Genomic DNA, 27087 nt, shown 5'->3' with positions numbered 1-27087 from the left:
ATAATGTTTAACTTGGCCCTAGTGAGGAATCCTGGGGTGTAATTAATGTTATTTATTTATTTTTTTCTGAGTAAATTCCATTGTGTGCTGTGGTTAGAGATGGTTGGAGAACAGAGATATTTAGGCTATAAGAATTTGCAGCAATTCTTAAAGCATCTGTGTACAATCTTAGTAAGCGAGAGTGGTAGGTGGGCTAAATCAATATTCAGTTCGTCTTGGACTGGTGCCATTTCAAACAACGAGAATTGACTGTTTGCCTATCGGCATCAGACTACACTAACTGCAGATCGTTATATTTCTGCATATCTACAGGAACTGACTATGTGCACATCATGGTTGAGTAAGGCATAATTAGATACATATTTTTAAAATAATGCAATCACATATAGAATGCTGGGGTTTATGGGGTGTTTATTGAAAACAATCTCCAATTTCTCACTATCTGTACGTTCAACGGTTACAACGTCACAAGATCATCTCATGGTAGCAACAATAATAAAAACAAAGGCATGTCAATTCCGGCATCATTAAATAGATTCATTTTATGAGAACCATTATATATTAGTATGCATTATAAGACAAAACAAAGAATACAGCTAAATGTCATTTACAGGTAGACCATGAACAATGGCTAGGTCTTCACCCAAAACCTGGTTCGGAAAACAATTCTCCAAATAGTTGAAGAAATAGTCAAAATGTTCATGTTGGTTCAGAATGTTTCTAAATGTAAAATAGTTTCCGTGCGTCCTTTTGTGACTGTTCTAGCTGACAGATAGAATTACTGTTCAGTTCTAAGCCACTGTCAGAGTTCAGAGTTTGACAGTAACTTAAGCGTGGGCTGTGTGTACGCAATTGTGTGTGTGTGTGTGTGTGTGTGTTTGAATACTCCATTCATATAACAGATACTGTACAACTTCTCTATTTGATCAATCAATGTAAACAAACACAAACACTCTTACTCCTCTGTTGAAACATTACGTTTATGGTTCTAAACACTCTGGTTAATAATGTGAATATAATCTAGTTAATGTTATATAAAAGATACTATACAACTATACAAATAACAATAAAACGACAATACCTTCCACAAAGTACCAAGCAAATTATAGGGCTATGTTTTATGACACAAGGCAAAATAGGTTATTATGGTCTTCAACTTGTCAATAATATGCATTTTTCTTAACACTGTATTATACTTAAGGCTTCTTATAACCTTCCAGCTATACATTATGGATGAGATTTGACTGCATGACCGGTGGGGTCTTGTATTAATTTATGAATGAAGTTATGAAAAGCTACATAGTAGAAACTTTTGGTAGGCTGTAAGGAAATCACCCTTACATTAGAATTCTTCATGAGATCAGATTTATGCTTCAGTTGTAATTATCTATAATCTTAAACTCACCTTTTAGGGGTTCCTTATATCTAATGAAACAAGAACCTACATTTTCTGACTTTTAAATTTTTGAACATATTTAGATGTTAGCTGTTACAAGCTATAAGTAAGTGTAATCAGGGATCATGGGTTAAAGAGGACACTTTCTTTATACATACATATTGTGTGGTAGTAAGGCCAAGTATTTTATACTGTACATTGCAAAAATGACATTCAACTTAAATGAGTAGTGGTTCATTTTCCCACTAAGTGAGGCATATCACTTTCCATAAACACACTTTATGTGAAACAATGAGGTATTGTCCGTAACGCTTTACTTGAGAGTTGCTTTACTTGAGAGTGGGGTTCATAGAGCTTGTTAGTTCACTCTGTTAGTTCACTCTTTGAACTTGCGAGTTTAACAACAACAACAAAAAAAATTAAACCGGCAACCCCACAAAGATCACTTTAGTTTTGCCATAACTAAATCAGGAAGTGGCTTGCACAAATAGAACAGCACACTCTAATACAAGCTTGGTGATAAAAAAAGGATTGATTTCTCAATCCAGACATGTGAGACAGTAGCTAATTTCGGTAAAAGGGGGCTGGGGAATGTCAAGCTATCTAAAAAGAAATAGAGTGAGGGACACCAAACTGATCACTCGAAAAATGACTTTACATACTGTATATGTAAAATTAGGTGCAAACTCTGCAAAATCCACAATACAAAAAAAAATCTGAAAGAAAACTGAAAAAAACGGCTGAAGACAACTGTGAAATCAGAATTCCTTCACAACCGTTTCTACCAGAGGCTAGCAATATCAGTCTGCTTAGCAGCGCTCGGTCCTTCCTCCAATCCTTCCTTCGTCTCCCTCCTTCCTGTGCTGATTGCTGTTGCCGGCTGCTTTAGCACTTGCCCCTCTTGTCACGCTGCTGGAACTTGCGGAGGCGACGGGCCCACTGGTCCTTCCAGGGGACGAGCAGGCTGGCCTTGTCGGCCACAACACCGCTTTGGCCACGCGAGTCCTCGTCGTCTGAGCCCAGCAACAGGTACTTCCTGCCTGGCTTGATCTTGGGGCACTTGCAGGCCACGTCCTTGGCGCGCACCCACAGTAGCTGGTCGCCACGTCGGATGCGGTGCTCGCCCTGCTTGTACACCGAGATGATGTTAATGGTGAACTTCCACCACTCGCCTGCCTTGTCACCCTTCAGCACGTGCACTTGGACAGCTAGAAAGAAGAACACATAGAGTTATAGGTTAGTGGGTTCGCAATCACTATTTATATTTGTTCAAGTCATATTTGTTATAATATTTCCATATAAGCATAATATATTCAATACCATTGCATTACTTATTGCATGTGAATACAAAGCATGAATTGTGAAATTACTATCATTCATGCTCAATCAGTTTCCAGAGTTATGACCAGGTGCTGTGAATTTAGCACTGAATTGTATTTTTGAAATATTTTTTGATTTTCAAAGACTGCTTAATCTTAATGCTTAATCATGTGCCTGCATCATTCTTCATTGAGATGCCTTATGCAGTGAAGTGTATAGCAACTGATACAAAGAAGTATAATAGAGTGTAATAGAGAATAGAAGTGTTAGTACAGTGTGACTGTTTTTCATATGTACATCATTTTACAAGTGGACTAATCATTTTCTAAAATGAGTTTGGAGCATTAACAAACATTTAGAATGCCCTTTCATATAGACTTTCACTAAATAAATGTAGTATATAAACCTGACACTTAATATTTTGTGGTGTATTAATTGGCAAGTAAATTCAACCCCATATTTATTAGATTTTTTCTACTACAACTTGAAAAAACTTATCTCGATATGCATATGATAGCGCACTAATCTTAGATATTCAATACATTCAAAAATACTTTTAACCTGTGTTCTCTATACATTCTGTTTATTCCTGCAAGTTTGAAAGTGGGCTAACTTGCTCTTTCTGAACCTCTCCCCTCCTTCTCTCCTCACACCCTGACCCCTGACCTTCCCTTGTTGTCCTGGGCCGCATGCTCCGTATTGCAGCAACAGTTGCCATAGCACTCACAGCCAAAGACAATGTGTGCCCGCAGAGAGCATGCAAACGCCTCCTCCCCTCTCCTGCGGGACCTGCTGTAATGTTGCACTACAGTGAATGGAGCCTTGGAAACACTCAGCTTTCCTCCATCAAGATTTATAGAAGGTGACGGGGTGGAGGTATAAAGTACCTGCTTCATTTTTCACTTCTTTGCTTTGTTTTGGGCAAGATATTGACCGCTTCAAAGTACATACACAGGAGACGCCAGAAGGCTGGAGGTTATTCATAACCACAAGAAGCAAAATAGGTAACGTTGGCAGTAGGCAAAAAAAGTTATCAAATCTTCAGAATCTTTAGGAAATACAAGTGTATATTACCCCATCAAACAAACACGACCTAATGGTGCAAAGCTACGCCAGCGTCACATCATTCTGCACACACAGAGTCCGAGCTCATGAGCTAATCTGTGCTCATGATGAAGTGGTTTTGTGGGGGAATGTTCCAGAAAGGCCCAGAGGGCCCAGAGGGGGCCTAGCTAAGAGTCCTTATTTCACAATTAGGGAAAATTGACCTCGTTTGGAATTGAGACCATGCTTTGTGGTGTGAACTTCACAAATCCTCCAAGAAGGAAAATGTTAATAAAAAACAAACAATACACGCTCGCTAAATGAGTGATGCTGACCCACCTGTTAACTAAAGGTGAATCATGTTTGAGAAATACGCCATTAGGGACATTATGTAAAACTGACACGGGAAGTGCTCAATTTCTATTCTTTTTCCTCCCACTGTTGCACTCTTTAGTGACAGGGGCATGAATCCTTCCCCTCTATCACAGTGGAATGTCCTGGCTTGGCAGTGGGGGGCCTGCTGTGAGCAAATTGCACCCAATTTGAGAGAAGAAAAGAGCAGTGTCGGTGTGAGGGGAGTGCACTCCCACGGGCTCGCCATTCATCCCTGCTGGCTCTCTGGGCTCGAGCCCGCTCTTGTGGCCAAAGACAGAGCGAGAGATAAAAAGAATAGAGAAGAGTGTGGTGAGGTTTGGCGCTTCTGGATGGGAAACCACTATTTATCTTCCCAGCCACAGAGAAGATTCTAGTAGAACTGAGCAGAAGTGTTCCGACCTCATCGGCTCACCGAGCCTGCGGGGTCCAAGCACCCGGTTCAAGAGCACCGTGAGAATCCGATCCAGGAGCTTCATTACAGCTCTACAGGAGCCACTGATTAGCTACCGATGAGCTCATGGGCAGCACTGTGAGAAGTAAGTGTGCTGCTGGAGGAATCACCAAAGCATTCAGACAGCTATAAATGCATATGAGGCACTGTGCCAACAGATCAGTAGAATTAAAGGCAGGTTGATGAGTGGCACGAGAGCCCTGCCAGCTCCTGTGTGTGTTTGGGCGGTGTGCTGGGCCGTGACCCACTTGCCCCACACAAGTCCCGGCTAATCTAATTAGTGCGCTTGATTAGCAGCATGAAGCTCATGCTCACACCCCCGCTGGGCCACCCTACGCACAGACGCTTATCACCACACTGACTGCTGGCCTTGTCATGAGTGTGTATGGCACGGTTCGGGGCCCACATGTACACTGACACATTGTCACACACACACGGCGCTTTGATTCATTGTGTGTCGCTCCCAGTCCACGACTAAGGGGTTGGCGGGAGAAAATGCAGCTCTTTATGCTTGCTGTCTCCGTAGAGACAGAGGACAAAAGAGGATGAGCAGCAAATATTTCTTTCTATCGCCGTCTTATTGTCAGTAGAGGGCAGATTTAGCACCTGATGTCAGCTGGCGACGGAGCGTTGAGACGGACTGGGCTCTGTTTAAACTGGGCCTTGGACACCCACAGAACACAAACAGACACAAAAGATGTTTTAGGGTGTGCAAACACACGGCCACACAAAGAGACGTGACTAAAACTCTTAGGCTCAGATTTAACTGTGAAGAGTTTAGAAAAGAGCAGCGCTTCAGAAGAAAAAAATGGATGTTCACAAGGCAAGATGGCAGACATTATTTTCAGTCCCCCATAAAGGTTTAAATGAAAAATAGCTCTGCACACATTAAAAAATCATTAAGAGAATGAATATGACAACTTGTTTTTTTCTTCTGTCAAGTTGTTTCAGACGGATCACATTTTCTCCTTCGCATTTTATTGCCTTATGAATGAGGAAAACAGAAGATATATTTCCATGCTTATTTGGACGCATTTGAAAGCGCTCGTGACCGTTTCTCCTCCCCGGCTTTGATTGATGAATTGTGAAGCTTTCTGGGCGGCTGACAGCCCTGTATAGGAATAGCATGGTCCATTTGCTGTATGCGATGCGTCTCGAAAATCACCCAGCTGCCCAGAAAGCATGCTGAGGAACCTGAATAGTCCGTTTGAGCATTTCACTTTGTCTTACTGCTTTGTTTTGGGTCAAAAAACAAAGGGAAAGCCAGTGCTTTTGTTTATATTTGCTAATTGCTGAGAGAAGGAAGTGGCTCATAAAATTAAAATGGTAAGGAAAGCAAAGGTAAAAAATTATTTGACTTTACACCAATATAACAGAGAACTATAGAACGGATTGTGTCACTGAAAGTGTGAGCTTTGAACTGTTTTGAATTATGCAGTAAGGAAATTTATATCAGCCAGCCAAAGCCTTCCTCTAGAGGACTGGCATGGTATCATGGACGCTATATCAAATGATGGATTGATACATTGATTTGTGCCAGAACTTGGGAATGAGATTTTATTGCCTAAAGAAAGGGAACTTCGTCAGGGCTCTCAGACACACATACACTGAAGAACCCTGTAATCAGAGCCAGACTGAGAGCTGAGCCCACACACTGCTGCATCCTTTTGCTCATGCTGCATTTCCTCCAGTACATCACCATAAATAGGTCCCTTAAAGAGAAGAAACCCAAATGAATGAACATAAGAGAACTAATTAATCCACAGTTCCAAGTTTGAAGGATTACAGCAGACATACCATATAAGTGGCATGTATATAACCGCTGACTGACATTACCAGCTCCCGCCAGCTCTCCTTCCAGCACTGTATTTTTTCTGTTGCTTCAGCTAATAGTGATTAATTAATATATGTATTTTTGCACAACAGTAGGACAATCAGTCCTAAACCAGTACACATAAAGAGACAGCTGTGGGCTGATTTTAAATGACTGATTAAAACTAATCAGAGGCAATGAGACATTAATATTGATATGATGCTACTGATCTAAAGACAAGATGCACTGTGAATGGCCTGAGGGGCCGCTGTGTGTTTGCCTGATTGTGTGTATTTGTTTTTATATTTTTTTAATCTGGCACCTCTTTTATGCTTTTGTTTTATGTCTAGGTTATGTTTGTATTTTCTGGAGTTTATACTATTTTATTTAACCATCATCATTCTTATTATTGTTGTTATCCAACTGTCAATAATAATAATAATAATAATAATAATAATAATGTCTTTTATTGACATTGGCGTAAGATTACTCTATAGCAGTCATCAGTCATCGACAATCAGAACAGAAATACCAAGGGATAACATTTGATGCTTTTTATTAAAAATGCTCTAACAACTTTCATTATTTAGGTCCATTTTGAATCTATAGTTTCCAGTATTGGGGTCTTTTTTTTTTAGGTGTCCAAAATGTTCTGTCTACAAGTGATGTCCTGTATAATGTACTGAATCAAATAATTCAGATCTATATCAACTTTAAAGAAGTCTCTTAGACCCCACTCCTTTTTTGAGGGGGTGGGGGGTGGAGTGTTGCGTCTAATAGTTAGCCACTCCTTTTTATTAAACACAGTTATAAACAGCATACATTATACTATACTCGCAGTGAAAACAAAAATAAGAAGAGCCAGTATATAAATTGGAGATTTTCATATACTCGATGAACTTGCCCTTAGGGGGTGGTCTTAAACCTTCATAGATCAAACAAAAAATCTTAAGCAAACGTAGATCAGATCGGGGCCTGTGTTGGTTTGAGAGATACGACTTGCCTGGAGTGATGGTGTTTTTATGACGCTTATAAATCCTTTAACCTCTATCAATACGTATGCAAGAATTTGTGCTCATGAACTGCCTGCACGTCTGGGATTCCAACAGGAACCAGCTGTCCCCTTTGTCCTCTGCAGGCAGTGAGACAGTCTGAGCATGTGCATCAGGCGAGTCGTGCTGAGCCTTAAGCTTTGATGCTACAAACTTCAACTCAGATCCCATGAATAAACCATCAACAAAGTAGAGGAGAGACAGGTAGAGGTTAGGATGGGGAGGGAAGTGGATATAATTTGCACTTGGGATACGTGTCAGATACAAACGTCTGTAATCGATTTCAAGATTTTTGTCCTACCTGTTGTCACTGTGTGCCTAGCTCAGTGATATGTTTTTTATTTCACTGAAATAAATTCAATTCTAATTTTAATAGTAAGCATTCCTAATTTTAGCCTTCCTGCAAACATATAATGCTTAGGTAACACTTTACATTAAGTTTTCCTTAATTGACATTTTTAACACTCAAGTTAACATGAACAAAGCATGTACTTCAGCATGAGTACATTGTGTTATTACACTGTATAACGCTGTATTCTGTGAAACAAATAACAAATAATGTTAACTAGTAAAATTCAGAAGTAAGGCTGAATAACAAGTTCCAATATTTACAGAGACCAGAGCTCAGTACGAACAAGCTGTAATCTAATAGTTGCTAATTTATGTGGATTTATTTTTAGTCATGGATTGTTACCATTTATACAGATATCAATTTATACACATATTAACTTATTTTGATATTTTCTTAACATTACTTAGTTTATTAATACTGAAGTTCATGGTTTGTTAATGTTAGCTAATGCAGTAAATAAAGTTGGTTAAGTAAACCTTACTGTAAAGCTTTACTAATGCTTATACAGAACACTAAAAACCTCGGATTCAGCAGCAAACTCTGCCTCCACAAGATGATGTGTCTAGAGTGTTTGTCACTCACCAAAGTCCTTCTTGCAATATTTCTTCATGGTGACCTTCAGTTTCCCCTTGGAGGCCTTGCAATGGGATTCACAGTCTGTGGAAAGAAAGGGATGAAGAAAACAAATAAGGTGGAGATATTTTGAAAAGGACAACACAAGACTTCAGTTCATCTGAAACAGTATGAGGTTCAGATTACAGGACTTTATACATTCCACCTTCAGTAACTGATTTTTCCCGGTCAGGGGTGGTGGATTCAGAACACTGGTCATGAGGCAGGAATACACCCTGGATGGGACCAGATCATGCATATCATACTAAAGTATCAGGCATCAAATCCACTTTCTCGAGGCATGTGAAATATGCTTTGTGATGTTGCACGTTTAAGTGCACCTCAGACGCCCGAATTTTACTTTACTTTTTTAGTTAATATTGTTTTATACTCTGTTTCTTGGCCTTGCTTTTTTACACAACTGCACAATGCTGTAAAATGTTGTTATTCCATGCCCAGATGGTGTTCAGTATTGTGCAATCTATACATCCCATACACCAATGAGTGCCACATTAGATCAGATAGAGGCTTAAATTCAACTATTCAGTTCTTTTCTCACTGTTATTATTCAGTCCAGCTTCTCCATCCCCCCACTCTGTCCCAGGCTCAATATTAACGATGTCAGTGCTGGAGGTAAAGAGGTTATTTAAACTGAAAGGAAGGCCATTGAGAGGATTGGGAAGCACTGCTGAGAGAGGTCTTCCCTCCAAGGCCCGTAATTTAATTCAAATCAGCAGAATTAAATTAGGCTACACTCCTTTCAGTTGTAGAACCTGGTCTAGATATGACATGGTAGAGTGAATCTTGGGCTGCATTAATCAGACTCCAGGCTCTATGATTAATACCACCTGAAGTTAGCATTTCTTTCTGAAAGTGTCCTGAGCTCTGGAACATAACACAAGGCCTCAGCGATGACCGCTGCCTCGTTGAGGCAAAGCGACGCACCTTTTGGACAGATGCCGAGCTCCATCGAGGCCAGACTGAGCAAGAAAATGACTCCTCTGACGTCTCTCTACTGACTGACACAAATTGGAACCAGAAAGTCTCCCGGTGTGGCTACCTCACATAGCGGTAATAACCTGGAGGTTTCTCGTTTTCTGAGGGGGGCGGGGGTTGGTGGGGGTGCAGTGAAGGGTGGAGGAGGAGGAGAAGGAGAGAGGGAAATGGGAGAATGGGGACCTTTCAGCTTTCGCCTGAATATGGACAAACTTCATTATTTTCTCCAGGTCTCCGTTTAGCCCTCCCTTTTCACGGCCCTTTCTATTCCGTGTGAATGAGGTTGCCTGGGCAATGGTGGGGCGGGAAAAAAACGCCACACCAAAAAGAAGTTTAAAGGGGGAGGACGAGGGGGTTGGGGGCTGGAAAGGGAGTAAGAAATAGAGGATAAGAAGTATGGAGAGACTCAGAAGAAGAACTGTGAGATAGTGAGCATGGTATAAGTATGGCTCAAGAAAATTTCTAATGACCTATGAGACAGTAAAGGATGGTAGAAAAATGTTTGGTAGGAAGTCAGTGAGGGAAAGAAAGAAGGAGTAAGCAGCAATAAGGGAGGGAGATCGGAAAAGTAAATGAATTTGATGAAACCACATCGACCACGCCTCATTTTCATGTAAATGTAGTGTGGAGGAATGGGGTGGCTTTGTGAGCCCATGAGCCCCGTCCGCCCCCGTCCTGCCTCTCTTTGATACACCCAGGCTGCCATTAGGGGGGCGACACAAAGCCCAGCGCTGCCCATCACACCCACAGGCCTCATTAACACCCGGCCCCTGCTGTGAGACAAATGCCCGCTTTGTGGAGGCTCTCGACAGAGGCCATGTTACAGTCTGCTGCTCCACCAGGGGACCACACCAGAGGTTGATTCACTACATGTTGCTGCTGCTATAACGACTGAATGGTCTTAGTCTCCCTAGTGCACTGCAAATCCACTTTTCTCAATATCCGCTGATCCGTTAATGTCTCAACCTACTATACACTTAACAATTTGGTGTCAAGCAGTAATTTCCCTGAAAATTCTAGCTGATTGTATTATCTATAGTTGGTTTGGTTGACATAATGACTGTTACTAGACTCCTGTGGATCTGACAGTGACCAGCCTGATGAGATAATAAGGTGTGAAAAGGAGCATGAGAGCATTGTGTCCAGAGAAAGTGTGACTGAGAAACAAACCCATGCAAATGAAGCATGTAATCAGATTAAGAATCCGTCTGCCTTTGGCTAACAGCAGCTGGAGATGTGCTAAAAACACGTCAAAAGAACCTGCAAGTAATAATTTAATAAGTGTCAGTATAATGTAGACAAATGAGAACAGCTTGTCATATATTAATATGAATAGGTTTCATGAAGAATCACTGTGTGTGGAATGCACTTTGGTAAGGATTGGCCCCTTGTTCGGTATGCAGGTTGCATTTTCCATTGTGGAAAAACAAATGGGAATGAAAACCATGTACAGCTGCTGCTGCGAAGCTTTGTAAAAGGGGGAAAAATCCTGAGAATCACTTTTTGGCATGCCTTATATGTCCTGCTATGGTTATGGTTTTAAGTTTAAGTCAGAATGAAGATGAAAGAACAAGAAGAAGAGGTGGAAAAGGAAGAAAAAGAAGAAAAGGCAGAACAATGAACAACAAGCTGGTTAAATGAATGCAAATGAGATTGAGCTACAATGTGCCACTTGGTCGCGTCCAGTATTAGGCCTGTTAGTATTTTAGATGAAGCATCCCAGTTTTTCTCCAAATGCTAAGACTTTGCAAAAGATTAAAAATGATTTCATTTTTATTTTTACTAACCTGATGGTTCTTCAGAACTGGTGTACGTTGCAGTGGGGGACGCGACTGGAATCTCTGTAAGCAGGAAAACAAAAGGAAAATGGAAATAAAGGAAAATGACGTAAAAAAAATTGCTCAATGCCACATCTCTTTTCTTTTTGCTTGAGCTTTTCTTTTTCGAGTGAATGGCAGAAGAAATGCTCAAACAAACCTCTTTAAGAATTGAATATATTGTGTTATGATTTATTAAGACTCAGGGAGTCTCAAGGATCTTTTTAATAGCCATGTTATTGATCGCTGATGAAAAAGCATGTATTTGGTTTAATAGGTTTTGCTTCTCGAAGCACACTCTTTGCATTCTACATTGTTCACTTTTGTAAGATATACACCACTAGGGACTCCAGCCATAGTAAAACTGCAGCTGGCAAAATGTTTGATATCATTTTTTTATCAACCTATTAAAACTAAAACACATTATCTCACAAAATATATAAGAAACCAAATCTTTGCAGCTCTAGCGCTAGGGCATGCTCCTGAGGTTTTACAGTAGATTTGTTACTCTCTCAGTAAAATGAAGGAAAACCTAATTCCACAGGGTCCACGAGTTTCATTTCGCTTTAGTAAAACCTTGCCAAACATATCAGAACAGTTCCATATTCCAGATAGCTTTGTCTAAAGACCAAATTCACCCGTATTGACAATAACATGCATTAGAACATGGAAGAACAGTAGAAATGAACACTAACAGCCTTGCATTGTGTTGTCCCCGCTATTATGTTATCGAGCGATGCCAGCTAGGAAGGGATGAGTGCCAGTCACCCCTCCACCTTCCCCCCGCTGCTGTCTATTGTGTGGTCCTGCTGTTTATCACTACGGAGACGGAATCTGCAGCCTTGTTGATACTGCCAATAAACATATCACCAATCATGGCTGTAGAGCGGACCATTAGATTCATGGCTTTGACGAGCCATCACTGAGAGCACACCAGGCCCAGTCCTGTCAGCTAGTCCTGTATGGACTGTTTGCTTTAGCGCAGGTCAAACAGCAGAATGTCTCTCCAAGGAATTGGAACGGGGGACGCAGCCGGAAATGAAAAGGCCATGAATTCATGAATAGTAAGTGTTTAGGTAAACTTTCTTTAGGGTGTCATCCACTGCATTCCCGTGGGAGTGCTGAGTTAAAGCTTGTTGTACAAATAGTTGTTGTATAAATGTGCAAATAGTACTGAGATATATTTTAACTTAACGCTAAAGGTGCAGTAAGGAAGTTGCAATCATGTTAACATGTTTACTGCAGTGATCACATTTTTATAAGACACCTGTGCAGAACATTTCAGGAGCTATTAAAATAGCAATAGCAATAGATACAAGTTAATGGCGGTCATTTAATATTTATTTGAATTTATGCGTCATATTCTGTTTAATATGAACCAGGTTGTCAGGTTGCTAAGAAGTAATGTTACCCCTGAGAAGCTTTCTAATAGTTTATCTTGAGTTTATCTGTTAATTATATCAGCCATTATACTCCTGTAAAGTAGCACTATGATTTATTGCTCCTCTTTATGCCAGTGTGTTATTGGGTGATTGCCAGCAGCATGAGAAAGAGAGAGAGAGAGAGAGAGAGAGAGAGAGGGTTCTCTTACTGATGCATGGGGCGATGGGTGAGCGACTCTGCTGGTAGCCTTTAGCACAGCGGTTGCAGGTAATACCAGTCACACCATCCTTGCACGGACACTGGCCTGTGGTCTGGTTACAGGTCTTACCTGCAGCACCGACTGGGTGACAGTCACATGCTGAAAGAGAAGAGGAAATGATTAAAAAACAGCAGCAGAGAACTTTTGAATTCTATCTGGCCAATTATGAAATCTAAAACATTTTCCTCTACGCTGCATCACTAGTTTTCACTCATTTCAGTGGAATTATTTTTTTTATAGACCCTTTCCATATGTTCACAGAGTAGATTAAATTTATGTGTATAATCAATTAAACAATTACACAATTACTCTCAGAAGGCAAACATGTACCTTGAAATTTATTTACTGGAGATTTTATTTTATCCCTGAACTTTCTATTCACAGAAACCAAACCAGTTACAGTGTGTAAAAGGATTAAAAGAGCTTTTCCTACCTAAAACTCAAGTTGTTATTTATACCTTTTTTTTTTTAGCTTTACAACTTTTTGAAAGACAAATATATGTATGAAATTTGTATCACATTTGTAGTCATTTTAAATCTATTCAACAAATGTAAGTGTCTGTCATTTAGGCCTATAAGTATTATAAATAAATAATAACTATAATAACTATAATAACTGTATTAGCTGATAGTGAGCTCCATAATCAGCATGCTATTACAAAACAAATAACACACATATTTATTAATGCACAGATCCCAATGTGAAAACCATGGATGTATGTTTTAACCTTCTGAATCTTATAAATATAGGAAAAATATAGAATGATGTTGCAGAGCATTTTCAATCTGTTCTATTCTATATACAGTATTCTAACATTTCCAAGATTTCAGCACATATAAAGTAAAAATACTGAGAATACTCAGATTCTGACAGTAAGTATATCTTGTTAAAGATCAGTACATAACCCTTTATAATAACTTTTATTAATACAGAATTTTAGGTATGAACAAATCATTTGCTAGTTAGATTTTGTCATAAACATACTGTTGTAAATGACAGATCATATTATTATTATTGATGTGTGTATACACTGTAAATTGATCATTTATAACTATGAGCAAAATTTATTCCAAACATCAAAGTTAACAAGTGTTTATAAATCAGTTCATGTAGTTGCTCGTGTGTGTATTCATGATTACAATGTACATGTTTTCCTGTACCCTTTCAATATTACAATATATTTCTTCAAAATTAAATAAGCCATAAAACATTAGTAGATATTATACAAAAATATTAACAAATCTAAAAATCATTTCAGTTGCAAAGAATCAGTGAGAAATACAACTTTATACTAAAAAACATAATCTTTATAATTTATCCAATGTGTATATATGATGACTCTATATATATTTAATGGCTAGGTATTTAGATTGTATTTGTTACGTTAAACAGCAGTTAACAGATAAAGGTTTATATCTATGGCTATATGTATGTAGCTAAAAATCTTGTTAATAAATGTGTGTAAGTCATAAATTTTATAGTTATAGACCTGTTTGCAGTACCTAAACTAAGTCCCAATATGCTTTTATGCTTCATAAAAATAAAAGTTCAAACTGGAAGCAGCTAATTTGATGTTAACATTTTGTACTTAATCTAAAAACTTAAAAATATGTAATTTTAAACATTTGTAATTTTTTCCTCCTGTGTTAAATTTTTTTTAATAAATAAAAATGATATTTTATTAATATAAAAAAAGATCAAACAGGCTTTATTTATTTATTTATTAAAAAAATGCAAACCTACTGTTTTGTGAGCAAACCTATATATCATTATACATATTATGCATCATGAAAATGCCTTGATATGATATTCGTGATATGATATTTTTGCCGTATCGCTCACCCCTAGTCTAAATAGGTGAATATGTCCATACCCTAAATCATAACACTAAATCATAATCTAGACTAGCTCAAGAGCAACCCGAATCAAGAATGTTTTATTATAAAATGTTGCAAACAAAATTTGCTCAAACAGGCATGACCTCAAGCACGTCAAAAGAAAGTTCCATCATTTATCTTAATTAAAACATATTTTGCAATGGTTTACACATTTTACAACATGGACAAGCTACAGTCATGCTCACTATGGCAACCTGGACAGCACTAAAGAAAAGAACCAATTAAAGCCAAAACACTCTGCCCTAAATCAATTATTTAGCCAAGACATCCGTAACAGATCTTAATGTAGCTCTTGTAGTTCACGCTCGTGTTGTTTTTTCTTTGTTAAACTGGTGACAAGCTCAGTCTGGGGTGTAGTCTAGGGGTGCAGAACCCAAACACAACGAATGCATATACAGTACAGTTCTGTGCAAAAGTCTTAGGCATATGTAAAGAAATACTGGAAAGCAAATATGCCTTCAAAAATAATGTAGTTACATGTTTTCCACATTAAAAACATCTATAAAGAGCAATAAACTAAAAAAAAAGGTCAATACTTGGTGTCATAACCTTTTTGCTTTAAAAATGCATAGTACATTGTGCAATTTTAAGGTGCACTGTGCAATGTGTACAATTTTTTGAGAACACTGAGTAGTAGGTTTTTCTAAGGATCTTGGAGAAGCTGTCACAGTTCTTTTGGAGACTTCACACTTTCTTCTCTTTTTGCAGGTAATCCCTGACAGCCAGCATTCATGAAAAGTGGTCTATTGCTTTATATGTTAAATTCATTGCTGAAAATTTTTGTTGGTAAAGGAATGTTTGTACATCTAAAATGTTTTTTTTTACTGACCCAGTAAGTCATAAAATAAACATCTAAGGCAAAATTCATATAAAAGAAATATATGGTTTCTGCAATTTTTGCACAGTACTGTACGTGCCCTGACACTAACAAGTGTGTGAAGATGTCTAATCTAACATGACTGTATGTAATGCAAGCACTTAGCTTAAGTCTGTACTGGAAGTATTAGATGGTTAGAACTGTCACTGATTCTTTCTAACTGAAATGATTTTTACACATGGAATATTTTTGTGTAACAGCACAGACTGGAGTGTGTTATTCCTCTTATACCACAATCATTTGCCAACAAATACAATGTTAAAATGACACATTTCATATTTTAATGTCTTTTTAGTTAGACTTCATGATTAGTTCATATTTATTAATGATGTATTAATGATAGTTATTGTAAAGTGTTACCTAGATGAACTAAAGTGGAAACTGCACTGCTCTTCATGAGTGCACATATTGAAGCTTAGGCTTGGGGCTGTTTAACCTCACAGAGTGACATGCTCTATGAACTGGTACACAGTCTGGAACTTTATTTGGAGAACCCACTAAACAGAAATCTCCATTTCAGCAGAGCCGGGTGAACAGTTATAGCCTGCACCTGTGAACATTTGAGTGTAGGCAAGTTCATCTGGTAAGGGTCTGTCAAACTTATGGTGTGTGTATGTGTGTGTGTGTCTGTGTGTGTGTGTGAGATGGGGGTATGGACCAAATGTCCCCATGAGAAGAGGAATATCTGACAGCTTTGGTCTTGTGGGGACATTTTTGCTGGTCCCCACATTAATTAGCTGCACTAATAATTATGTGTGTGTGTGTGAGTGTACATGTGTGTGTGGTGTTTTTTGAGTTTACTTGCATGTGTATGGCCTACATGCTGCATGCCAGTGGATGTGTGGGTTGCATATTGTCACTGTGACTGGTCTTTGCATATGTGCATCTGTGTGTGTGTGTGTGTGTGTGTGTGTGTGATTTAAAACCCTTTGTGCTTCACTGTAGGTTTGTGATCTGCCATGTAGACCACTCACAGCCCTCTCTGATTGAGTTTCCAACGTAAAGGCTCTTGGCAGGCACAGCCGCTACAAATAAAGCCTGAATAACATTCACCATTAATGGGGCGGTGCAGCGAACTTCAAAGCCGCTCTGCTTAAGCCGTTAGTTAGGAGGATCGGACATTAAAAGTGAGAATTTCGTTGTGTGCTCGTGCTGCCAAACGTTTACCATAAAGTTGCATGTTTGAAGTCCTGGCCCAGATCTCTTCATCAGTCCGGTAGGTTTTTATGGAACTGAGAAGTAATTTCAAAACAGCTTGAGGCGAGCCAGTCTCAGGAAATCTGTCAAGCAATTAGTGAGGGCTGGGAGGCACCCGGGAAGATCAGACATCATTCACGGAATTAAACAAGACAATATCCTGACACTGTTTGGGTACAGTGAAGAGTCCGAGGGAAGTGTTTGTTAAACATTACAATGACACCCTTTTTATCTCTTATTTCTGTGCATGGTTGTAATGAAGAAGCAAAAAAAAAAAAAAAATCACACTTTCCATGCTAAATTAAACCCAGTCTGTTACTGTACAACTATGACTTCATGAAATAGGCATTGTTTTTTTCCCCACTGTTGCCCTTTCCAGCATGAACATAAATTATGTTTCTCAGGCTAACTCTGACGTGAAAATCCTGTCTGAGTAGAAGCAGAACCTACATTAAGTAATATAGGACAATTACAAATTAAATGGGATAAGAAACAATGGGATGGAAACATGACTTAAACCACACGAGTGGCTGGCCTTTTTCGAATGTCCTCTGGTGAAGCAGACACTTTAAAAACAGCAGCACATATGGGATAAACCGGCACAGATTTAAGTTTTGCTGACATCAGTTTCCAGAATGAAAGTCTACCAATTTTTGACCATAGTCATAAATGTTTTTTTCTCAGTTCTAGTTAAATCCATGAAGTGATCAGATGTGATTAAAGCACGCTTCAGAGTATCAGTGATAAGGTGGTACTTTGAGCCAAGGTGTTTGGAATTTCAATGTACACTTGACGTGGACACTTCATATTAGTCATAGCTGGATTTGTGTACTTGAGCCACCCACCAGCGAGCCTACCTACTCTTATATTAAAGCACTTACACCCCCACACAGCCCACCACAGAGCACTTCAGACCACAGTCCAAAGCAGGAGTACTAATGAAGGCTGAAAGTGGGGTGTAAGGAGCTGTTGGCTAGGCAGTGAAGTGTGGTCAAAAATGTTCCATCAGAGCTGAAAACATGCCAAAACACGAAAAAGAGAAGTTGTCAGGTTGTTATATAGGTAAGGTAGAAGGGAGAGAGGGCAAAAGAAATAGAGAGAGATGCGGAAATTAAAACAAAAGGGTATAGCTGTGGAAAGTGACGTGCTGTTTACACTGCTCTTGATGAGAGATGAAGTCGTTGATCAGGGAAATAAAGCATGAGGCATTCCACACTGCTGCTGGAGGGGGATTTGGTTCTGAACCGTATTCCCTATTCGGTCTTTCGCGGACAGCCGCATACGCCACGTTAGCGGGAATGAGTTCCCGATTTTCTGCTGCGCACCTCTGGCATGATGACCCATTTCCCATCCAAAACAAGCACGTTGAGATGGTTGGCTGACTCGAACAATAAATACCGACGTCACAAGTGCAGAGTTTGTCACCGGAGGAGAGTGCAGCAATCAAGCTGTTTACCTTTCGGTCCCCTCGGTCCATGGCTAAACAAATGAGAGTGAGGGACTGGAAGCTGTCAGCCCTCCTATTAACAGCTGCTGCTTTATGGCGGCTACATGTTAAGCTCATTACGAGAGGCAAGAAATGCTGTAACTAGCATAGCCATATCCCTTCCCTTCTGCCCTCTGAGCATCCCAAATATAGCCTGTGTAAATGTTTGGGCTGGCAGGAGTGACCCGACGTTGCTGAAAACCATTTAGAACCTCCATATGAATCAGCGGCATTCCTCCGGTGAGAATATAACGTGATGACAGTGAAGCATGAGGCCGTATTGGCCATCAATTAAACCCTGGGTCTGGGATCGAACAACCAAGGAAAATTAAGCCACCCCAGTGATTGCGTAAGCAACTGCTTATATCGGTTACGTTGAAGTTTGTTGATGCTTTCAGCCAGTCCAAGGCCCATTAGCCAAAGTGAAGTGGGAATAAAGCTTCTGCCCTTGGTGTCTATGTGTGTATGTGTATATGTGTATGTGGTGAGGGTTAACAAGATAGCAGGCAGAAGGGCACAGTTGGACTGAAAATGTGGAATCCAGCTCAGGGCCAAATGGAATGCAAACATGGCGGTGGATAAAAACCACACTGCGGTTTGTTCACAAACTCTTCAGCAGCTGCACTTACTATAAAATATGTGATGGCTCCAGTGGGCAAATGGTAAATAAGCTTGACAAGATCTCTTGCTTGAAAGTTTTGCAAGTTTACATTGTCCTTTTTTCATTTTAAGTTGGCATCCCTTCAATCAGATACAGCTTTCTAGTTGATTAAAGATTTCTTTTTCCTCATAAGCCTCAAAAACACAACAGGTCACTACAGAGGTTAGACTACAAATACGAAATATCACATTTTCACACAAGCTTTAGTCAGGTAAAGGGTTTTCTTAACAGAAGGAATTAGCATTTTGTTTAGGAGGTGATTGTTAACATCCCCTTTTGTTCAGAATTTTATGCAGCCCTTCTCCTTTTTCCTGCGTTACACGTCACATTGTGCTCACATGCGGTTTATGTGCTTTATCCTTCTCCAAGTTAAATGAATATGATCCAATAAAATAATAGAGATCCTAGTTGCTTGAGCCATGACTATTACAACTTTTCTCTCTTCTAATGATGGAACTTTACACTGGGTAAATTTATCATAAATGCACTTTAAGGGGTCTGTAAAATAACCATTGGGTTGGCTTCCTCTGGGTTTTCCGGTTTTCTCCCACCGTCCAAAAAAACAGGCTGGTAGGTGGATTGGCTGCCCTATATTGCTCCTAGGTGTGAATGTGTGAATGTGTGTGTGCATGGTGCGAGATGGACTAACCCTGACTAGGATAACGTGCTTACTGAAGATGAATGAATGAATTCTGACAGGAAAGCTAACATTTAACAGCTAGCATTAATTTCTATCAGAAGAAGCTCATCAGTGCTAAGAATGATTGCCTCATGGGAATATGGTTTAAACTCAATCCCACTATACACTGGTGTGTGTGTGTGTGTGTGTGTGTGTGTGTGTGTGGTGCATATGTGTATATCCATGTGCAGGTGCAGCGTGAACAGGAAGTGCGTAGGCTACACATAAAGATAATTTCACACTACGCTTTGATTTGTTTTTCTTTGTGTTAGCTGATACTCTGTTAACTATAAGGTTAACTGGAATGGTGCAGGTGGGCACGGGATAATTTAGCTGCCTTTCAGCTGCTTTCAGTTCACACCTTATAGAAATTAGACGGTAGACCCGGTTTCCTCTGAACATTTATGAATTATGTCTTTCAATTTACCCTTCTTTATTTAATTAAACCCCACTGAAAGGAACTTTTCTCGTTATACCATATAGTAGGGTTCAGTGTTATGAGCACACAACCAAGAACTTTGTCTGAAATTATACTACAAAATTTTCTTTAGATATTATTTTGAAAAAATAATAATAAAAAAAAAACATAAAAAAAACAATCAGTTAAAGAAATCCTTATATGTATGTATGTATGTATGTATGTACATATATATATATATATATATATATATATATATATATATATATATATAGAGAGAGAGAGAGAGAGAGAGGGAGAGAAAGAGCTTGATTTTTGATGTTAAGTTATATTGTCATATACAGTATTTTGTAAGGAATAAAACACAATGGGCCATGCTGATTCCCTCACCAGCCTCTCTTATTTCTCTCTCTTGAAGTTAATAAGATGAAAATAGATATAGCTTGTCATGTTACTGAGAAAACGGAAAGCACAAACTCCTCTGTCCTGAACACTTTCCTGTGTTGGAAAACTGACTGTTTCAAAGTGCTGACACCTGAGATTTCTTTCACAAATGTTAAATAAATGTCTCCTAACAGAATACTTTTCTGCTTTTCTTTGTTAATTAACATCACATTTTCTCAATCCATTTATTATTAGTCTTAGATTATGTGGAGCGTCCACCGTACGAGTCCCTGTGAATGATCTGTTTCTATAATGTTACATTAATTATTAAAATATTAATATATATACATTAAAATATTAACCTATTGTCTATATTACACTACTGTCAGAGCTGCTGTATACTGAGCTGTGGTATAAATTAACACGTAACTAACACATAACACACATCCCTCTAAAGGATTGTTATATATTAACAACCAGCACTGGATATTGACTCAGTTACTGTGGTTTATTTTTTGTGTCATGTTGCAGAATAGTTTTTCATAACCGCTGAGGTTTGTGCAGTTCTTCAAGTGAACCCAGCCATTTTGACCCCTGGTTGTCATCTGGTTTGAGTCCTGATAAGATTTTAACCACATGCATCTATACTTGTAGTCAAATGTGTTTCCAGTTAAGCAGAGTGAAATCTGACTGATGTATTGTGTGTAATGTGAAAAGCAGCACATAGCACATTTCTAGTTGTTTTAGTCACATCGAAAACACACAATGTTCTATTTTTCATTTCCTTGAAGATGACATCTACAGCAGTCGCAAGTGTTATGACGCAAAGTATTCTTGTCAAACATGGCTGTACTTACACTTGTAAAATATCTAACTAAAATGTCTGAAAACCTGATAAGGTTAGAGTGATCCAATTGAAATTTGGTTTAAATCCTTTTTAGGAGCATTAAAATCTGCTTTTTTATGTGAGTAATCACAACCTGGACATAATACTGATTCTCAGTATGGCAGCATAGAAGTTGGATTAGCTGTCGATGCTAAGAATAATGAGAGTGTGAATTTCAATTTGAGTCTTTTCTTAGTAATTTACCAACACACCTGAAGGATATGTTGATATTCCTGTCAGTTTGTGTGATTCTGATACTACAGTGTTTGTATAAATGTCATGCTAGCTAGCTAAACTGTTAGCCTCAGTCTTTAACTAGCGTATGCTTGGTTAGCAGGTGTTCATTTTTGGACTGGACTGTCTGGTTTTGTGTGTCTCGGTTGTCTGGTGTCCTGTTGGTATTGTTGACTGGGTGTTAAAATGTCTGGTCAAGTCTCACTCTGAATGCATTCCATTTGTTGAAGAAGATAAAATGTCATTCTAGCCATGCCATTGTCTCTCTCTCTCTCTTTCTCTCTCTCTCTCTCTCACACACACACACACACACACACACACACAGAGCACGTACTAGGTTCTAACACACTATTTAGTACTATAATACGTGGAATGAGACACAGTCTATGTGTAGGCATATAGGCTATGTTATATTGGGGTTTGGGATAAAAAGTTAAAAAGGCAAATGAACCTTTTTGATGCATTATGATTGTGTCATATTGGTGACAGTTGGATGCTTGCTGAACTTCTCCTTTCCCCACCCCCCCATTTTTCCCTATCTCCAGCAGGTCTGGTTTTGACACTGTTTTGTCCCTATTTGGTATCCATATTTTCCATTTATTTAACAAGCGCTCCCAATACTTTATCTGTGAACGTAAAGTGTGTTTGTCTTCCAATGCTAAAATTACAAATTCACTGATTTTGTCTGAATGCACCAGACTGACCTTCACTCTATTAATTTTTACATATTAAAACCTCTCTACATACCTTTGCAGGCACGTCTGTGGGAGATGGGCTTAGTCATGTCTCTGTAGTAGCCCTCTTTGCAGTAGTGACAGTGGCGTCCGGCGGTGTTGTGTCTGCAGTTGAGACAAACTCCTCCGCTCCTGCGTCCTGACAGCTTATACAGCTCCATATTGAACCGACAGCGACGTGCATGTAGGTTACAGTGACAAGCTAAAGAATAGAGAAGGGACAAAAAGTAAAAAAAAAAAGAAGGATATGTTAAAGTGATATCAGATGAGGCATATGTAAATTATTTATTTTTTTAAAAATCGCTCCACAATACAAGGTACAAGGCTAATAACAGAATAATAACACAGCTACTGAATGGTAAATTTTGTGAACATCAAGGATTTATAACCCTAAATAGTACAGCTAGCCCAAAATTCATAATTCCTGCTAGGCTTCAACATTAATCACACCTCTCAACATAGCTGGTTTTGGCGCAACAATACCTCTAATTGATTTTTCAACAGCCACAGCATAATACTGCTTGCCCCTAGCCAAAGCAGAATGACATGTTTCAGTGAGTTGAGCTGGTCTGAGAAAAGTTCCTACTGGCTCTACAGGTCCCAATAAAGAGTAGCACAACAGGAGAGAGTAGTAAGAATAGAGACGTATCCTGGTGTCCTGAGAAAGCTCTATTATTTTCATGACTTCACTGGATCTTTGGGATTTCATCCATTCCAGCAATTTATTAAAAGACAAATGCTTCATAAAATGAATGGGCAGGAGTACAAGAAGCAAGAACATTACTTTCTCTGTCTCCTGCTCTCTCTCTCTCTCTCTCTCTCTCTCTCACACACACACACACACACACACACCTGCTCATGGATTTGACCCATGAACTTTCCCAGCCACTGACGTCAGGCATGAAATTGAGATTTTTCCCCCTAGAGATCTCAACCTTTTATGGAAGCTATAATGAAAGTTTTTGATAGCCTTTAAGTAAAGCCATATTCCTGTAACCTAGTAAATCATTGCTTCATATAATACATGCTTAATAAATATTGCTTAATAAAAGACATCACTTGGTGAATATATATATATATTTTTTAACCATTGTACATGTTGTATTTGAGAATATTCCTACTTTCTATCTGTAACTAAAAGTCTTGTGCTGTGATGCAATCGGATTAGTGAGATGTTTTTACGGGAGAACAGTACAAAATTGGAGAAATGTCTGAGCAGCATATTTTCCCTCAAAAGAAAAAGTCGAGTGAAACGTGGCGTATGGCGCACAGACAGCGAGCATGTGTTCTACTAGGAAAAGCATTCATCAGATGGAAATATGGCCAGTTTTATAATTCAGTGCATGGTCCTTAAATGGAAATTCATTCAAAAGTATTGAAATGTAATCACAGTATGTTACAAGACAGTGTAATCTTTCAGATTAGGTTACGGATAACTGTTTTGGGCAGATCACCAAAAATATGAAAAATTGTCAAAAGGGAAACAGAATGACTATGTTTCTGCAGAAAAGAATTCTGCGTTTTTGTAGTTCTGCTCCAGTGATTATTTATGAGGCTGTCTTTCACGCAGCAGAACCAACTCGTATGCGTGCAGGTGCGGAGGAGAAAGGCCCTCATCACGGCTCATTCTCTTTTAACCTCTCCATCTGTGGCTTTGGCTTTGAGGTTAGTGCTCCAAGATGGAAGCGATAGACTAAAACGCTACATGCCACAAAAACACACTGTTCAGCCCATATAATACACAGTGCTCTGGTCCAGCTCACACCTGCTTCAGAAGGCAGGCAGCAGTTACTCACTGCATGGGGGTCATTACACAAGCATAAAAACGTAGACGCACACACACATGCCCACAGGAAGAAGGTGTGAGGCAGCTGTCAAGTTTTTTATCCACACACACCTCAAGCACTTGGACCACTCAGCACGTCCACAGTATACAAAATCCAGGCTTTTGTCTTACACTCTTTGTCTCGCCCTCTGATATTAGACACCGTTCAGTTCCACACTCAGTCTTTTTGTGCGAATGAGAAAATGGCTCACTATGTTCCAGAGCAATTGTACTTTAGAGTAAAGTGCTGGCTTTGTTTTTACAACAATCCGAATAAAAGAAAGCTGATGCGGGTCTTAACAGTTGGTATTAATTTACCAGCACTATTCTAAAAACATACTATACCAACACGTTGCTGAAAGCTCGATTCTGATAGGTCAGAATGGTTTTGTTCTATATGCTGTTGTTTCTATAGTAACATCTTACACAGGGACTTGTTTGGTTGGCACTCCACATGCTCCAAACAGATGTGTAATTAAAAATAAAACATGTGTAATCATTGTTAGGGTAAAATTTTCTGTGATGTGTTTATTTAGCTTTGTTGTAAGGAGTCTTCAGTGTCAGTGCTTTGTAACACTCATGAGTAGAGCTGTAACTTTATGTTTTCCACCATGTGAAAGTCTTCATGACTGAAGGATTTGTGGTTTCTCTGTAAAATTACATGCTAGATTTTCTGTCTTATTAACTTCAATATTGTGTTAGCCATTTTAAAATCCGAAGCTAAAGACAATTAGAGTGAGCTGAACACAGGTTTTAATATATTAATAAGCCTGTGTGTGTGTTTGTGTGCGTGTGTGAATACTGAAACAGTGATTATTAAACACAATTATCACAACAGCCGGCCAGAGCCTCTCTTAATGAGGACTGTGCTATTTCTCACACACTTCAACCACACTGCAATGCTGTTTATCTCCAGCTAATTGTCTCTCAGTGTCGATAAGCTGCTGCTCTGATAAGCTGTATTTAGAGCAACGGGCCAAAATGTCTCCCTCCGTGCCTTTAGCTTTGAGTCACAGAACCCTGGATGACCACAGGGGCAGAGACGGCGGATGTTTTTACTCAAGTTTGAGTAAAATATCCAGGTCAAAAAGCTTTGACTGCTATGTCATAGTGTGTTTGTCTAAAGTTTTGGCAGGTTTCTGTTGCTGCTAGTGAATAAAATTGAATTACAAATAGGAAGTCTAACATCCAAATTCTGCTTTACAGTAATTTTTACATCAACTTCATGGTCAATAGGTTAAACATTGTCAATCACTTTTTAATCTGAGTAAATGCCCATATTTATACCTTCAGGCAACACAGGCAAACCTGGTGTTTTTGTTTTCAGTTTTTTTTAAATTTATTTTTTCATCTATAACTTTCATACGTCCACAATATATACTTTTTTCTCTCTCCTTTAACTGCACGTGTAAGGTTTATTCTATTTTTAGCTCTTCAGCTAGTAGACCAGGCATTTTTAATTTTCTCCTTATAGCACAGTGCTACTGAATTATCAATTCTGATTGATCAGAAGGTGCTTATTAATTTTCTATTATATATATATTAATGTGCATGTATTAATATGATAAATAAACTAATACAAAATACAAAAACTTGAGTTGATGCATATTTTCAACAGGTTAAGTTTCATTCTGACATGAGCGAATGGTGTGGTACCTGGCCTTAAGAGATTTTTTTTTTAATTACACCTTTAACAATTTGTTCTCCACTTTTAAGAAAGCCAAAATTCCTCCAGCTACTTGCACCAAAGTTTCGAAAAACAAACAAACAAACAAACAAAAAAAGTCAGTACCTTTGACATGATATGAAATCAGCTGGACTGTAATCTTGTGTGTATAATGTAAACATGTTTTCCTTTTTGGCACTTTTAATACAACTTTTAATCCGAAACCTTATAACTATTTGAGTATTTGATTTTTTTTTCCTTTGTTAGCTGACATATGGTTTGACATTTTTAATAATCAGTGACTAGCCTGACTTTACCAACGACAGGAAGATCAGATAGTGCCTCCCAGAATATACAACTCCTCATCCAGGTTATCATTATCACAACTCTGCTGGACTGCAGCCCTACCAGCTTAAAGCGTTAAACTTCTTCAGATGATCCAAATGAGGAAAGCAATGTGCCATATATAAACCAAAATACACAAAAACATATACATTTAACCGTCTTCTTCATCTATTGCCACTCTCCAAAGATGCTCACATGAAGTTCAAGTCCTTGATGTTATCTTACACCAATGCAACTTCACCCACTTCATTCATCAGGGCCTATTGTCCATCTCACTCACTAGGCTGTGCAAGTGAACAGTGCTGTAGATGCCACCACCTCCCTGAGGTAGTGACTGAAGTCTAAATGTTTTCACCCGTGATTTGAAGATGATAGAATCAACTGGCCAGGCTGTTCTGTGGATTCACTCGCAACCTTCAAGAATGTCCTGATGACTCAGAACTTCCTACAGATCCTGAACATATGTGTACGCATCAAGTGTTCTCTGTGATCTTTTTTTTAATTGAAAGTAATTAGTTTAATTCATGTTTACTTATACTACTCTAGTATAAACATACATTATTAGATATCAAGACTGTAACATTTGTAGTTCTGCTCCACGATTAATGTTCCTGTGCCCTAGCACTTACAATAACCTATGTGCTTTATCTTGTACTTGGACCCAACCTCCCTCCCACCAAACTTCCTCCTCAATTTGGTCATCGGGCAAATTCCACCCACCGCTCAGCTCTCCCATATCACACGACAGCTACCAACCAGGGAAGGTGAAGGCTAACATGTGCTTCCTCCGAGACATGTGAAGTCAGCCAACTGCATCTTTCTGAACTGCTGCTCATGCTGCATTACAGGGCAGAGGAAAGCACTATCTGCTCTCTTCCACACACATATGAGCTCACAGACATCCGCTATTGGTTAGCGTCACTATG

The 27087-nt window shown here is 38.9% G+C and overlaps 1 protein-coding gene across 1 annotated transcript in view; it reads right to left on the bottom strand.

Annotated features, from left to right (window-relative positions):
• Window positions 1–394: 394 nt before the first annotated feature.
• The window catches only part of ntn1b (netrin 1b), a 45327-nt gene continuing 18634 nt past the window's right edge, over window positions 395–27087 (bottom strand). The window contains exons 2-6 of the mRNA XM_026916033.3: window positions 22339–22527; window positions 12820–12969; window positions 11199–11252; window positions 8386–8460; window positions 395–2604 (exon numbers count right to left, since the gene is read on the bottom strand). Coding sequence (XP_026771834.1) covers window positions 2282–2604; window positions 8386–8460; window positions 11199–11252; window positions 12820–12969; window positions 22339–22527 — 791 coding nt within the window. The 3' untranslated portion in view covers window positions 395–2281. The remainder of the gene's footprint in view (window positions 2605–8385; window positions 8461–11198; window positions 11253–12819; window positions 12970–22338; window positions 22528–27087) is intronic.

This window comes from Pangasianodon hypophthalmus, chromosome 13 (genome assembly GCF_027358585.1).
Source record: "Pangasianodon hypophthalmus isolate fPanHyp1 chromosome 13, fPanHyp1.pri, whole genome shotgun sequence".
Lineage (NCBI taxonomy): Eukaryota > Metazoa > Chordata > Actinopteri > Siluriformes > Pangasiidae > Pangasianodon > Pangasianodon hypophthalmus.
This window is presented reverse-complemented; position numbering and strand designations above follow the sequence as displayed.